A 16,699-nucleotide genomic window follows, 5' to 3' on the forward strand; every position below is an offset into this window, starting at 1 on the left:
GTTATTACTTAAGAGTGATTTATTCTTACAGAATGAGAGAGAAAATGGAGTGGACTGTCAAGATCATCCAATGCTTCTAACGGTGACTTCCCCTTCCTGCCTTCTGGCTGTAGGGCATTTGTAGCATGGATTTCATGTAATTAAAAGAGGGTTTTTTAAAAAAAGAAAAGAGGCATGTAAGGATTCACAATAAAGGCTTGAGATGCTACCTTGAGGAAAAAAAAGTTATTTTGATTTAATATTTATCCTATTGCTCTACTTAGCACAATGATATATATATCTTCTTCAGGAATGCAGGCCCAGGCACAAGTTAGGTAAGATCAAACATCTGAGCTGTTCCTGGAAGGGTATGAGATCCAAATTGCTTCTCTATTTCCATCCACTGACAGCAAAGGGACGTTAGGATGACTATACTGTTGTCTTAGGAGATGTGTAGGGACTGAACACATTGGTGTATTTAGAGGAGATTTTCCTTTAGTGGATCTAAAGTAGTTACAGAACAATGAATCTAATTTCTTGATTGTTAATTACTACATTACTACATTCTCACCAGTGGTCAAAATTTCTTGTTGAGATAATGGTACTGTAAAACCAGTATCATTAGAACTGGATCCTACTTATGTGCTGTATTGTTCACTGTTCCTATTAGTTGTCTAATTTCTAATGCTTACAGAAATCAACAACATGATTGCAAAGTAAGAGATGAGATGAAAAAGTACTGAACGTTTTCATAACCCTTCTTTTGCTACTGTATGGAGGTGTTTGATTCAGCTTTAGCTACATTTGAAGTCAGCTATGGTGACTGTTGATCAGCATCCAGAATTCACAGGTTTGTGTCTTGGCTGTTTTAGTTCATACACAACAGTGCCATAATTTTTCCTTAATTTGATAGTTCATTTACTTTGTCACTGAAAATTCTTAGAGAAAATTCAAGATTTCTGTCCATTTTCTGTGATTTTCCTCTTATCTTTTAACTCCTTTTGACCTTGAAAGATTCTGGTTCAAGTGAAGCTAAATTCTCTCACTCGAAGATATATTAATTAGAATGTATAGAACAGTAAAGTTCTTGAAATGATTTTAATAAATAATGTTTTAGTCTGTGTCTTTTGTAGTTTAACCTCAGCTGGCAGCTCAACCCTACACAGCTGCTTGCTCATTCCCCTGCAGTGGGATGGGGGAGAGCACAGAAGGGTGAAAGTGAAAAAACTCATAGGTTGAGATAAAGACAGTTTAATAGGGAAAGCAAAAAGATGCATGCACAGAGCAAAACAAGGAATTCACTCATTACTTCCCAGTGGCACACAGGTGTTCAGCTACTTTCCAAGGAAATTAGGGCTTTGGAAAACAGACACCATAACTCTGAATGTCTCCCCTTCCTCCCCCTTCCCCCAACTTTCATGGCTGAGCATGACATCATACAGTGTGGAATACCCCTTTGGTCCATTGGTATCGACTGTCCTGGCTGTGTGCCCTCCCAGCTTCTTGCCCACCCCAGCCATCCTGCTGATGGGGCAGCATGAGAAGCAGAAAAGGCCTTGAGGCTGTGAAAAACCTGTTCATCAATAACTAAGACACCCCTGTGTTATCAAAGCTGTTTTGGTCATAAATCCAAAACATAGCACCATCTGAGCTGCTACAAAGAAAATTAACTCCATCCCAGCCAAAACCAGTACAGGGTCTAACTTAAGTCAGCTCTTTACAATAGTACAATCTTCTAGGAAGCTATGTCTCCAAAATCATTAAATAGTGTGAGAATGTTATTTAAATACTTTAGGATGACTAATGAAATGCTGTAATGTTCAAAGGCTTCCATTGCAGGTAATCCACTACAGCACCCATGCAAACATTAGAAATGTAGGGAAGACTAATGAAGAGAGAGACTATCTGAGAGATACAGGTTCCCAAATGAAACACCAAAAAAACCATCTTGGGTGCAAATGTGAAAGTATGGATAATAATCCAGTTGTTTTTCTCCAACATAAACAAAATAGACATATTATGATTCAGTTCTGAATATGACTTCATTTAGACTGAACTTTCCATCTTCCTGTTGACTATCAAATTCAAGGGCTACTGTGGCTTCAGGATTTCAAGGTATTTTGCGAGGAAAAGTCACCAGTTGCAAGTATTGGATGTGCCAGAAGAAGAGAGAGTCTGACCTGTCTCAGAGGAATTTAAGCCTTCCTGTTCCAAGTGTAAATGGCAGCTGGCTTCCTACCCACGGGGAGAGATGAAAACATATGTCTATCTAGGACATGTACCCTGTCATTAGTTGTTTAGCAGATTGGGCTTCCAGTAACTATTTTCCTACAAATCACTATTGCCTGAGACTTTGCTGAATGCTTTTGTCTCAAAGGAGAGAAAATCTTTCCCTTTGACTATATCAGATCAGAATATATGATTCATGTATTTGCACGATGATTCCCAAAGAGGAAGCCAGATCCAGACATAATTATTGAGGAGTATGCTCCAGATGAGACACAGAGCCTATGTGAATAAGCTCATCAAGACCAGTGCTGCTCTAGACAGAGGGCATGTGTATATGCATATACACATACAGACACACATATATGTATCACATGTCTATGTCAGAATGTCTTTGAACTGGCAGTATTGCCAGTATTGCCAGTGAGAGCAGGGGACAATGAGAGAAAAGGCAGTTTTCAGATCATGAAGGGAGTCTGGAATATTTTGCTTGGAAGTTACTCTCCTGAAGTCTCATTTTGGTTGGAAGGGACCTTAGGAATTCATCTAGCATGACCTCCTCTTCAAAGCAGAGCTAACTTGATATTTAGATCAGGTTGCTCAGGTCCTTGTCCGGTTCAGTTTTGAGAATCTCTGAGAATGGCCTAATACAGTTCCTTCAGTCACTTCAGAGTATCGCTCATTCCAAGTACAGCCACTGATAACCCGATAGATATAACTAAACATATATTTAATTCCATTTTTCTGCCTATTTGTGTGATACATGTATGCGCTTCAGTTACGTGCAGCCCCCTTTGTTGCACACAGCCATAGGGGTTTAATGCAAAGATTTTTGTGGCAGTTTTACTTTCTGACTGAACTTCTCACAGCGTCTCAGAGATTAGGTTTCCCAGATGATTATTCATCAGCATAACAATACAGAACATTGCTGATTATGGCTGAAATACTTCCCACCCCCTGTCCTTGGGCCAGGCTGTTCCTGACCTTTGCATGGGTCTACAGCTGTCCAGAAAAACTATGAACCACGTCCTCTTCCCTCCCCTCATGTAGTTCAGTAGGGCCTAACATAGCTGAAGTGCCTGGATGGAATCCTTTCCAATGCTTACAGGAGTTTCATTGACTTAAATGAGTTCAGTCTTCATCTCTGTTGAGTCTTCTTCTCTTATAATAGTGTCAAAGCACCTTTTCACTCTGCCCCACCTCTTTCCATACTAATCTCATACTGGTGTTTCCCTGGGTGTGCTGTACTTTACCACCCAGAACTTTTATCAGGGAGGCTTTTGTAGATTTTAAATACTTACCAGAGATTTCTGAGTGCACGACAGTACAGGGAGAGCCATTTCACAATATGCTTCATACACATGGTAGGTTTGATGCTTTGCAAATTCAGAGAAATTTTAAGGTTGGAAAAAACCCTCTAAGATCATCGAGTCCAACCACTAACCTAGCACTGCCAAGCCCACCACTAAACCACATAAATACCATATCTACACATTTTTAAACACTTCCAGGGATGGTAATTCCACCACTTCACTGGGCACTCTGTTACAGTGCTTGACTACCTTTCAGTGAAGACATTTTCTCCGATATCCAATCTAAACCTTCCCTAGTGTAGCTTAAAGCCATTTCCTCTTGTCCTGTGACTTGTTACCTAGGAGAAGAGACCAACCTCCACCTCACTACAACCTCCTTTCAGGTAGTTTTAGAGAGCAATAAGGTGCCCCCTGAGCTTCATGAATGCCCTATCACAATACTCAGTAAGTCTCATATGTTACAAAAGTCTCTCTGTGTAAAACAACAGTCTCTGTGTAAGACTGATGTTTTCCATCCACTTGGGACCCTTCACACCATATATTGATAATGGCCTCTAACGAATAACATGGTGCTCTCCACAAAAATGCACACAGGGAAAGTCTCCTACCCAGCACAGCAAGAAGCCATAAAAACCTCGAGGAAGATTGTGCTCTAAAGGAACCTTTTTGGAGAGATCATTTAATTCCATGCAGGTGCTTCAGCTTCTGAAAACCCAGCTAGCAGGCAAGGTTCTGTTTTTCTCACACTGATTCAGAAGCAAGATTTAAGTCCTGTTAACAGCAGACAGAGGCAGTAGAATAAATAAATAAACAAACAATCAAATTGGTTGAAGTTCGTTTGCTGGAGCTCAGAGAATGCCTCTTAGGGATTTTAAGCCCACGTGTGTCCCCCCGCTCCTCCTTGGCAGCCCAGACCCGGCTGCACCCCGGCCGCCACCCGCTCTCTATTCCCGTCGGAGCGACCTGCTCGCGCCTGGAGGAGGAGTGATGGGGACGGGGGTGCGGCCCAGATCTCGGGCTCCCAAAAGTAGGTCTCTGCTACTTCTGCAGTCCTCGCTCCCGGGAGCATACCCGGTCGTTCGAGCGGGGATTTTCTTTGAGATTTGGGTTCACCTCAGGAAGAAAGGGGAGAGATGTCCTCTTCCCTCGGCGCGGGGTTGGCTAATTTTCTTGGGAAACAAACCATTGACCCACGTTCAGCGCTGACAGGGTCGCAAAGAGGATAAAAGAAAAAAAAAAACAACAACTCCAAACACAACGACAACAACAAAAAAAGCAGCCCTCCTCTCAGCTATCACCGCTTTATCACCTGCATGTGCCTGGAAGGAGGCTCTTCCCTCCGCTAAGAGAAAAAAAAAATCAGCTTAGGAAAGCAAAGTTTGAACAGCGAATTCCTGTTATTTCAGAACGCCCCATGTGACAGGATATTTCCTTATCATTTGGAGCCCAGAGCTTTCCCCGATCCACTATCCCTTCACAAGTGCGGCGGACCTGCCCGGCGGGAAGCCCTCTCGTCCCAGCTCGTCCCAGCGCCGTGGAGCCGCGGGCGGAGCCGCCGCGATGGCTCCCTCTCTGCTCCTGCTTCTCCTCGGACTTCTCCCCCGGGTTTTTCCGCTACTTGGTAAGTACCCCCAGGGGCTATGCGGGATGAGATGAGCCGAAAAACGAGGAGTCACTGCGGACACAAAGCCCAACTTGACCTGGGCTGGCGGGGGGTTTAAAGAGGGAGCATCCGAGCAGGTGAAGCCCATGACCATTTTAACTCCCTCGGTACTGCGGGCGATCGGCTGATGGAGGTGGTTGTCTCCCCTTGGGACCTTCGCCTCCTTCCTCGCATCCCGAGGAATCCGGTGGGCGAAACTGCCCTGTACGTAGAACTTTTGGATGCCCATGACATTGTAGGTGTCGAACAGGGCTGTCACCGGTGGTGCCTCAGTTTCCCCCACCACTCTGATCAGTCCCTGGTTGAATTAATAACATCACCCAGCTTTCCCTCAGAGACCCCCTCACCGCCAAGGTCTGCAGAAGTGCCTGGTGGTGGGGCTCGACTTGTCCTCCAGTCCTTTGTTCTTCAGTGGACCCAGGGACGTGCTTTTGGCAGATGGATTTTGTGGAGGGGTGTTAAGGTTGCTGAGTTGCTGGTATGGATAGAGGTGTGAAAAGAGGGGAAAGCTGTGTTGCTTGGTGACACCTGAAATTTGCATCCACTCGATCTGAGATTTATCGCTGTTTCCAGTGCACAGTTATTTTTCAGTGAAATTTTTTCATCTGTCCTTCTTGAAAACCTCCCAGCATTCTCTGCTCTCCAGATTGAGATCTGCTGAAGCAAAACTTTATAACACTGCCTTGTAACCTTTCTTGCCTTAGGTAATTAGCAGCAATCATTGTAGGCCATCTGGTAAGCAGGAGTCTTTGTAGAGAAGACAGTTATCCAACCTACTCGCTGTCTCCTTGCTCCCCTCTCTCTTGCTTCTAGTATTTGGTGTGCTTTTCTGGTGCTCTCCACTAGTGTTTAGCACTGGTAGCACTTCAGTGGCTTCACAAGTTACTTCTTGATTTACATCTGCATAATCTGTGATAGTTTGCAAATGCTGCAGTGTGTGAAACTAGTTTGGAAATTTCTGCTGTGGAAACGATACTGGCCTGTAGGATTTTACTGTACTCAGCACAATTCTTAAGATATGAACTGGGCCCAGAGACAGGCAAATAGTCACAGTGATCTGGGTGAAGAAAAAAATCAAAGCCTTCGAGAAAAACTCTATTAGGATCTACTCCAGAGATTTGAGGAAAAAGATGCTAGATCTCCCTGAATGATTTATAATGGTGAAGTAAATTGTCTCCTATGCCTGGCATGTTCTTAAGCATTTTAAAGAACTTCCTTCTAGGAGTAATTTTCAACATATCAGTTACTGTTAGAAATGGGTATAATCAGTTCAAAGTACCAATACTTTGGTATTCATGGTGCACCATGTGGTGTGCCAGCTACAGCTCATTTATAGTGAAGAATGGTACCTGTTATGGAGCTCTGTAATAAATGCTGCTACAGAACACTGAAACACAGCTAATGGTTATTATATGTGTAATTCTGCTCAGCCTATTTTACAGATACAATTCATCATGTTGACAGGAATGGAATCAAGTGTTTACAGAGAGGAGCTGGTAGGGCATAGAAAGTGCTGCACGAATACCTGTCCTGTTTCTTCTATACTATCTAATACTTGCATGGAAACTGTTGTATGGGAATCCGCTTTGGTGACCAAGCAGGCAGAACAGACACAGAAATAAAGCTGTAAACTAGAGCAATACAGGGCCATGTCAGAAATCTACTGCATGGTCATGGATGAGACAAGAGCAACACGAAGGGAAAAGAAATCTTGCAGCTACAGCCTTAGCCATGGTTGCTCCTGTATCCTGCTATCTCGTTCTGTTCTCTTGTTTTGGTGTCAACTTATTTTCAATGCCTGTGTTGGTCTTTTAGCTGCTTACATATGTACTATTCTCTGCACTGGGAATGTGCACTGGTGCCCTTGTATAAGCAGATGTGTTATATTTACACACTGCTAATGCTTTGTAAAGATGCAGCCAGAACAGCCAAAATTTTGTCCCCCTCTCTGCCCCCACTGGTCAGACCTCTTTGTTTAGCTTTCTAACCTTGTTTCTGAAGCCAAAACTCTGCACCCTTTCATGCTTGTGTACAGCAATACAGACTTTTGATTTTGGAGTAACTTTTTTGTGTACGTAGCATTTTCTCTTCAACACCATAAGTAGCATAAAGTAAGGAATGTTATTATAGGCCAGAAATACAATTTTAGCAGTTTGAAAAATCAGGCAGTGTTTTTCACACCTGAAAAAGTGTCTGATATCTCTGTTATCCAGAAACTTTAAATATGATGTCAGGAAAAGGAGAGTTGCAAGCATTGCATATATCAGTTTACAATAACATTGTACCAAATGCTAGTAGAAAAGCTGAATAAAAAAAAGTTGTCACCAGCAGTGATAATTGTACATTTCCTTGTATTGTCTGTGAGTAAAACAGATTGGCAAAAGACAACAACTTTTGTCTCCAGTACTCATCAGTTTTACATTACTTCCCAGTGAGTTGGAAGCCAAAGGACAGGAGAAGGAAGCTGAACTATGGATGAGATAACTCTAGGTCAGCTCTTTCTCTGAGAGAGAGATTATTTGTTCCCAGGTTGTTCTTCTGCAGAAAAGTTTGATCATTTCCACACTGGAGCCTCAGCAAAGAGAGAGGAAAATTTTTGGTGGTTAACCTCTTTTCCCCTTAAATATTTCTTCATTATAGAATTTGTTTAATTTGGTAATCATACAATAAAGAAATAATGTTTTAATTAGTTTCAGTCTCCAGAGTCACACAAATTAAAATTTCTCTTTCCTAGCTCATATCCCAGTTAAAATATAGCTTTAAGACCTTGTGCATCCTGTTACTCTATGAGTTCTAGTATCAGATCCTAGGGGGATCAGAGAGGCGAAATTCTCAGTCTTTGGGCAAGAACAGCTCAGAAATGTTACACTCCATAGCACACCCAAGTGTAACACATCAGATGAACTTTTCAAGTGGCTGCAATTTTGAAATAAACTTTGAATACATGATAATGCATGCTGTGAAGCACTATTATTGAAGAGGGGAAAATAACGTGGGCACCTACGAAGAGCTTTGTATATTTTCATAAATCGTAAAGAGATGATGGCAAATCCCACTGTTGTTGGTATATCATTCATAATGGAGAGATGTAAGAAAGAAGTCATGGATGGCTGGAGTGAAAAATAAATATGCTCTACAAGCAACTTTTATATAGAGCTTAAAAACATATCCTTCCCTTCAATTAATACTTTAAGGATTTTAGCAGGGCTTTTGAGAACAGAGCTCCCCACTGTGAGGAAATGGAGCCTGAAGAACTTAGTGACTGTTGTCATCTCCTCATGCCTTGGAACCAGGATCAGGGAGCCAGTGCTGCTGGAGTGTTTAGAGTCAGGATCTGCAGTCTACAGTGTGTGTGGCCCCTTGTTTCAGTAACTCCCGTGGGTGCAGCTTGGACTAATAATAGAGTGTTTTCTATCTTTAGTTTAATCCATGCTTTAAACCTACAGGAGACACTAGATCTTGCACCTCTGCTGCCTTGCACTTTTGCATGTAAATGCTTTGACACAAAATGGTTGGAATGTCCTCACATCTGAACGAGTTGCATTGTACTGTCACTTTAACAGGTGTAGGCCACAGGAATGCTGCATCTTCTTTTGTTGAACAGGTGATGAGATTTTAACACCAAGAGCGGTGTTCAGATTTGTATTCTGCTTAGGTAGCAGGTTAGATTACTTCAACCCAAATGATTCCACTGTTATTTGCCTTTCAGATACCAGCACCTTCTTAATATATAATGAAGAACACAAGCGCTGTGTACTGGCTCAAAGTTCTAATTCAGTGACTGTTGCTCCTTGTGTTCAAGAAAATGAGTCACAAAAATTCAGGTGGGTCTCAGATCACCAGCTTATGAGCATAGCATTCAAATTGTGCTTGGGAGTGCCTTCGAAGAAAGACTGGGTTCCGATCACTCTGTATCCTTGTGACAAGGCTAGTGAACTTCAGCGATGGGAATGCAGAAATGAGACTCTCTTTGCAATCCAAGGGGAAGATTTGTTTTTCAACTATGGAAACAGACAGGAAAGGAATATTATGCTGTACAAGGGATCTGGTTTATGGAGTAGGTGGAAAGTCTACGGAACCACAGATGATCTGTGTTCTCGAGGCTATGAAGGTAAAGTTCTGTAAATTAATTTCTGTATCTCAAACTTATTTTTATGTGTAGCTAATTAAAATATTTATAAGTGTATGAGAATTTCCTTCCTCTCATTAATGATCAGTGAGTGGGACTTCTGGTGAAATCAGCAATACTTGAGTGTGTGGTTTTTGGTTTTTGAGGAGTTCATTTTACTTCTTTGTCAAACTTGTCAAAGTTCTGATAGATGATTAACCATGAATGGTAGGGATTCATTTGGAGAGGAGAAAAAATTCTATGGTTGTTCAAAAAGTGTATATCTATTACACAACAGTTGATGATGGCTTTTACTATTTGCACATGCACAAAAAGGTGTAGTGTAAGTGTATAGTCTGCTGGTTATATTTTTTTTCTTTGGGAAGCAAATATTAAGTATGCTGTGAGGAATTAGTTAACTCTTTAGCTCCAATATTGAAGATGTCATCCTAGTCTTTGAAGGGAGTCTCAACGTTGGTGCTGAAATGTTAGACAAAGAAATAAGATATTTTATATAAATTTGGAAAAGTTATGTATAATACACATATGCATATATTCATGATAAGTATCTGGGAACATGTTTGACTTCCCATTTAGTATTCTTTGATAAACAGAAATGGTCAAAAAGGGAGGTATGGATGCAGTTTCTGTGGTTTACACCATGGCTGATTACAGTACTAGTCCCTGGCCTAAAGCCAGAATAGAAGAACACTAGCAAAGCAAATTATGTGAAAGGAGTCGGGAGGAGACAGAATGATGTCCTGCTATTCCTTCCTCCTTTGTTTTCTAGCAGCTCTGTGAGGCAGTGACCTTGGTATGTCACCTCTCTAGCAGTCCCTTCAAGTACTATTCCTCTGTACGTCCTCCCATCAATGTGTGTATATTATATGTGCACACACAGAAGGCTGCTTTAGTTACTTTGATAAGTTTCATTGAGTCAGATTTCTGATGAAATAAAAATTATCTTTAGATGCAAATGGAAATCTTATTTGAACACAGTATAGTGGAGTCACTCCATAGCATGTATCTTTCAAGTTTATATGTACATATCTCTGTCTAAAATGATCAGCAATTGAGTGGGTTATTGACAAAAGAGTCTGAAGTTGTTTGCATTTAAAAAGAAAATTGCCTAACTGTGTGGATTTTATACTTTTGATTGTTATGCATGTAAACTTTAGCATGTCTTGACTCAGTTGTGGTCTCCTTAAGCAACAAAAATTTGTCTAATTTCTAGTATAGTTTGTATACTAAGCTATCAAGCTATCCTTGCTATAACCTTCTATAATAGGATCACAAAGATAAATTTATATATATATCCCACACTTATTAATGTTTATACATTTTTAAATTGTTGTGTCTCCTTAGATACCTACACAGTGAAAGGAAATGACAATGGAGCACCTTGTGTATTCCCTTTTAAATATGGTGGTAAATGGTATGCTGACTGCATAATTGCTGGCCGCTCAGATGGCTGGTTCTGGTGTGGAACCACTTCAGACTATGATGTCGACAAGAAGTATGGATTTTGCCCAATGAAATGTAAGCTTTTATGCTATCCTTTTAGGAACTACTTAAATATGCAAATATAGGGCCCAGCATAAAAACCATTGACCAATTACATCCAGGTGGAAGTGTGTTAATCATATGCTGGAATTCGTACATACATAATTTACTTCAACAGAAAGTTATTTAGATATAAAGATGTTACATTAGCATGTGTAGTATATGCCAATGGCCATGTAGAAATTTGTGCAGTGGAATTGGAAGATAGAATACAGCATAATTGAAAATGAAAATTACTTTGTATGATGAGCTGTCTTTTAGACATGAAGGAGCTTACATGAACTTTTTACTACATCACAGTGTTTCCCAAAACTGTTTGCTCTGTTGTAGTTCTCTGTTTTAACTCAATTAGAAGTATTTATTAATCTAAATTCTCTGGTTTGAGTATATTTAGAGTTTAAAATGCAGTATTATGATTATACTTTCAGTAAATTGGAGTAATTTATGCCTGCATCTATTTGAATCCTTTTAAATTTAAATGAAGTTTCTCTGAACTTCTGTAAAATATGTAATACACATTTTGCCTGCAAGCTGCTTCTTCTGTAATGCTGAGAAGGGTAGTACTTCTCCCTCTCTTCTTCTTTATTATTGTGTTTTGCTGTAAAGCTCCAGCTAACTGAGTCAGAGCTAAAGAGAAAAATGTGCCTTTCCTTTCATGTGAAGAAGACAGTTTGGGTTGATCTTAAGTGGTCTGATGATGAAGTATTAGTGTGCTTGTCTCATTTCCATGAATGTTGCAGTCAGTAACTCAGATAAATAAAAATTACACCTTTTTTCCTATGCCAGTATTATTTTCAAGATAATAAAAATATGTTGGGAATATCAATCCCATTAATAAAGCGAGACTGACTTAAGAATGCTACCTGTCTAGCATTATTTGAGTACAGCAAATAGGAGGCATCATTAAACTTTTGTTTAATAATTTGGCATAATTCAAGGAAATCCATTCTGAAGGCTGTGATTGTTTTTGGAAAAAGCTGCTTTATGCTGATTGCTTGCATGTTTCCTTCCTGATTCCTCAGTACTGACTATAAAATATTCAGGTTTGAGTCATATATTTTAATGAGAGACAGGCCATGGTAACAGAAGTTTGAGTTATCCCTATGAAAGAAGCATGAGTGAGATATGAGTAATAAGGTAATAACCTTCAACAATGAATGTTTAACTCTGTGTATGTTAAATTTTATTTAATAAGATTAAAGTGTTTGTTGTTTGGTAAACTGTCCAGGGGAGCAAAGGGGCCAATACAAAAACGTGATGCAAACCATTACAGCTGTTCATATTAGGGTCTGGACTTAGAGAGATATTAGTGTGACTGAACCAGTCACTTTTCACTGTGAGCTAAAACAGCTAAAGTGTTCTCCAAAATGAAGAGGGCATAAGACCATAGTTATAACACTTATTATACTCAATAGAGGTGTAGAAATTTGATCGGTGGAAGTGACATAATAGTAAGTATGACCCACTATTTGAGGATTTAGAAAAAGATGCTGATGCAGTGGCAGTAGAAACTTAAATCCCAGAGAAAGGAACTGAGAAATGTTGTTACAGCAAACAATTTTTAGTACCCTAGGAAATGCCGCTTCTTTATAGGTTACACTATGTTTTTTTTGAGCTGTATGTTGCACTACAAAGTAGGTGTTGGGGAAGAAAACAGGTTGCACAGTGTAAGATCATCAGGAGCGTGGGTCAATGTGTGCCTATAGCTGTATTCCAGTGGACAAAAGTCCATTGAGGCCTCTTTCTTGACAGATTAGAGAGCTAGTATCTATTGAAGGATTTAGAAAGTCTGACGCATAAAACTTGCATCTGTCTAGGGCAGAAACAAAAAGTCCAGAATAAAAATGCATGCTGAATTCATCTGTGTAGGGGTAGAGTTAGGCTTTTTTTACTAATTTTCTGCTTATGTACTAAGGACAGGTGTGTTTTAACATTAATTTAACTTAGATGCTAAACTATATTATTTCAGAAAAGTGATTCATCTTTTGGTTTCTCTGGGGGTACTAAACTTTAAAAAATAGCATAAGGATTTTGCAAAATCCTCCTCTGCAAAGGCATTTGAAGTCTCAAAACTCAAATGGCTTAAAAATGAATTTTCCAAGGTTCAGAAATTAGTTTTATTTTTATGAAAGACAAAAGTTCTACGGGAGAGCACCATATGAAAATCAGCTGTAAATTATGAGATTGGGCGAGTGAGTTGGAAAGTTGAATAAATGCCCAAGACTTGTTTACTTCTTCCTCTGTAATAATAGTACAGGATTTATAAAGCCCTTTCTATCAAATCAGAGCCAGTTTTCTTTATTGATTTATAGATTTTACTATTTTTGCAATATTCATTTTGTTCCAGGCTTGTGCTTGTGCACAGGGATTTATGGTCTTGTAGAATATAATGTGGCAAAGAAGTTCTGATTTTGGTAGTCATAAAATATTTTAGACTGGAGTTGGTTTGTGGATAGTGATAATGGGATGAAAGTTTCCATTTTTAGTGAAATGTCATTACTACAGTAGGTTATATTTGATTTTTTTCTTAAGAGAGATAATTTGAAAAGAAGCACTTCATATTACCTATAGACTATCAGATTTAATACAGGAAAAAGTGGAACTGGTTACTGACCTGTTGACATTTAACGTATATAATCCTTTGTCTTGAATTTTGTTTATTGTACTGTTTCCCTCTACTTGCACACTTAAGTTTTCTGAGCTGTCTGAATTCAGAAAAGGAAAAGATCTCTTTCTCTCAAATTTTTCACAGATTGCAACTTGAGAAACTGATAGAGGCTGCAGGAATTTCAGTTGTTTTCTCATTGTCGTCATACATACAGTGATCTCTGCTGCTTTTGTCATGCAACATTACTCTCTTTATGTGATATTTAGCTCAGCGTTCAGGCCTCCTGTAGATTCCATTTTTGGCAGAGCGAGGTCATGCTCTTTTCTGTTGCTTGGTTGTGGAGATTCAGTTGAGATGAGCCAAGAGAGACTGCAGCAGTGTAAGGAGTGTGGTACCTTCTGGGGCTAAGTCTAGTGTTGGGCCCTTTTGGATGACTTTCATCCAAAAGCTTTCACTACTTTAGTGTTGCCTAATGTGCCAAGTGCAAGTATTCAGGGAGGTCATCTCAGGCTATGTGGCAGAAAAGAAAGTCATGGTATGTCAGGCACATGCATAAGAAATCAGGAATTGCAGAGACGTGTGAAATGGATGCTGATAACGTCAACTTTGCATTCAGTGCTTGGTCTGATCATCTCTATCACAGTAAGAAAATCCATAGCCACTCTACATAGTACCCCAAATTAATAAAAAAAAATTGGGATTTCTTTTCTCAGAAAAGTGGCCAGCTTGAAATACACTTTATCAAGTATCAGTCTTTTTCTCCACATTGACAAATCAATTATTTTAGCATGATGTTAGCTACTTGTTTACCTTAAGCAGCAGCTTTGTTACAGCAGAGAAAATGGTGACCTTGTTTCATTCCCTGTGTACTGCCCAACGTTGCTGTATGGTTTAGCTCTGGATCTACTAACAGCTGAGAGAGCCTCAGGATTCCTTTCAAACCAGTTGTCTATGGTGCTGTTTGTGTTTTGCGTATTCTTGCTATGCAATTTTTCCTATATTGTATCTGGCTTCATCTTCATGGTGAGTTACAGCATTTCTTTTTCTCCCTACAGTTAATAGCATGAGTCTGTGGAACACAGATTCTTTAACAAATGTCCAGTACCAGGTAAACTCTGACGCAGCTCTGACATGGCACCAGGCAAGAAAAAGCTGTCAACAACAGAAGGCAGAGTTATTAAGCATCACAGAATTACATGAACAAACATACTTGACAGGTAGGGTAATATTATCCAGCAGTTTTTTAAAGAACTGTATTATTGCAACAGTGACACATATAGTGTGTTCCATCTTGAAAATTTATGTTTGTTCAGTTCTGGTAATTAGTAGATATAAATTGTTATCTTGAATGATTCAGCTGGGAATATAGGACAGATAATATTTATTTTGTCTTGATTAAATATTACCATAAACTTACAGTAACATAAAAAATACAATAATTAAGTAATGCAAGCAATAAAGAATGAATGTTGGAATGCAGAAAAATGCAAAATAGTTTGTAAACTAAAAATGCAGATACCAAGACTGTATCCTTTTTGCATTCTTTTTGTTGTGTGTACTAGTCAGCAGTTTTGGACTATATCACTAAAGGCATTGCATCATCAGTATGTGCTAAAATATGAAAAGAAAGGAAAAAGAACTAATAAACACAAGGACTCACAAATAATCTCTTCTAGTTTCAATCTTCTTCAGTGTTTTTTGAAGTAATTTCCAAACTTGTCCTGTGAGAAAATTCTGAATTTGTGCTTGAATAAATTTACATTTCACAATGAGTCTCCTCTTTATTACCCTCTTAGCCTCTGCAAACACATAAAATAGCCTATTAATTAATCTATTAAATAGATTATAAAATATTTTGAATATATTACATCAGTTGAAAAAAACCCCAACTATTCTATGCCGTATTCTTCTCTGTAAATTTATGTCAGAGGATTAGAGAATGGTTTGGGTTTGAAGGACCAGTTCAAGAACATCTAGTCTAGCATCCCTGCCATGGAATGGGACATTATGCATTAGACTAGGCTGCTCAAAGTCCCCTCTAACCTGAGCTTGAACACTTCTAGTGATTGGGACCAACAGTTCCCCTGGGCAGTCTCTTCCAGTGCCTCACCATCCTAATTGTAAAAAGTTTCTTCATTATGTCCAATCTAAATCTAATCTTTCATTTTTAAACCATTGTCCCTTGTCCTGTCACTACAAGCCCTGATAAAAAGTCTTCCTCCAATTTTTTATAAGCTATTTTTATATATTGAAAGGCCTTGATAAGGTCTCCCCAGAGCCTTCTCTTCTCCCAGCAGAACAGTCCCAATCCTCTCAGCCATTCTTCACAGGGATGTTCCAGCCCTCTGATGAATTTTCATGCCTCCTTCTGGGCTTTGTGTGCACATTGCAGGCTCATGTTCAGCTTTCATCCACCAGTAGTCCCAAGTCCTTCTCTGCAGGGCTGTTCTCCTTAGTTCATATTGATGTTGTGAATTTTCATGACCCAGGTAGAGGACCAGGTGCTTGGCCTTGTTGAAATTGAAGTTCACATGTGCTCACTCCTCAAGCCTGTCAGAGACACTCTGGTTGCCACCCCTTCCCTCAAGTGAATCAAATGCACCACTCAGCTTGGTGTCACCTGCAGACTTGCCAAGGGTGCACCCAATCCCACTGTCTATGTGACTGACAAAGATATTCAATAATACCTGTCCCCATACAGATCAGTTGTTACTATTTTCTATCTGGACATTTGGCCACTGAGAGTAACTTTTTGGATGCAAACATCCAGCCAATTCCATCAACAAAATCCATATTTCTCCAATTTAGAGGAATGATAAATGTGCTTTTATTGCTATGAACAGTCTGTTCTATCTAAACTTCTGTTTTCAATTTAAGGATTTGGTCAAAACATGGATCTTTTTTTTTAACTGAGTGTGATGAAATTGTTGAAATTAACTCTCAAGGGAACAAACTGGCACTAACACAGGAGTGCATTAATAGTAGGTGTGTTTTAAATGCAAACTAATAGATATGGCTGCCAAACGTATGTGAAGATCAGTTTTTCATTATGCAACTACCCTGGCAGTAGTAGGATTTCCTGTCATGCTCAGTTCTTGATTGTCTTAACCACAACTTATTTGTACAGAAGTACTAGAACGTTAACATGTTGGCACCAAACCAGGCTTTAGTTTGACATTCCAGTGCTTTCTGGTACTTAACAACCTCTCCTTATAAGTTTGCCAGGCTTCAAGTGCTGC

The 16,699-nt window shown here is 39.5% G+C and overlaps 1 protein-coding gene across 1 annotated transcript in view; it reads left to right on the forward strand.

Moving 5' to 3' along the window:
* Positions 1-4,551: 4,551 nt before the first annotated feature.
* Positions 4,552-16,699, forward strand: part of LOC135401953 (macrophage mannose receptor 1-like) — a 55,046-nt gene continuing 42,898 nt past the window's right edge. Inside the window, exons 1-4 of the mRNA XM_064634562.1 lie at positions 4,552-5,139; positions 8,891-9,292; positions 10,655-10,828; positions 14,516-14,677. Of these exons, the coding sequence (XP_064490632.1) occupies positions 5,079-5,139; positions 8,891-9,292; positions 10,655-10,828; positions 14,516-14,677 (799 nt within the window). The 5' untranslated portion in view covers positions 4,552-5,078. The remainder of the gene's footprint in view (positions 5,140-8,890; positions 9,293-10,654; positions 10,829-14,515; positions 14,678-16,699) is intronic.

This window comes from Pseudopipra pipra, chromosome 1 (assembly GCF_036250125.1).
Source record: "Pseudopipra pipra isolate bDixPip1 chromosome 1, bDixPip1.hap1, whole genome shotgun sequence".
Classification (NCBI taxonomy): domain Eukaryota; kingdom Metazoa; phylum Chordata; class Aves; order Passeriformes; family Pipridae; genus Pseudopipra; species Pseudopipra pipra.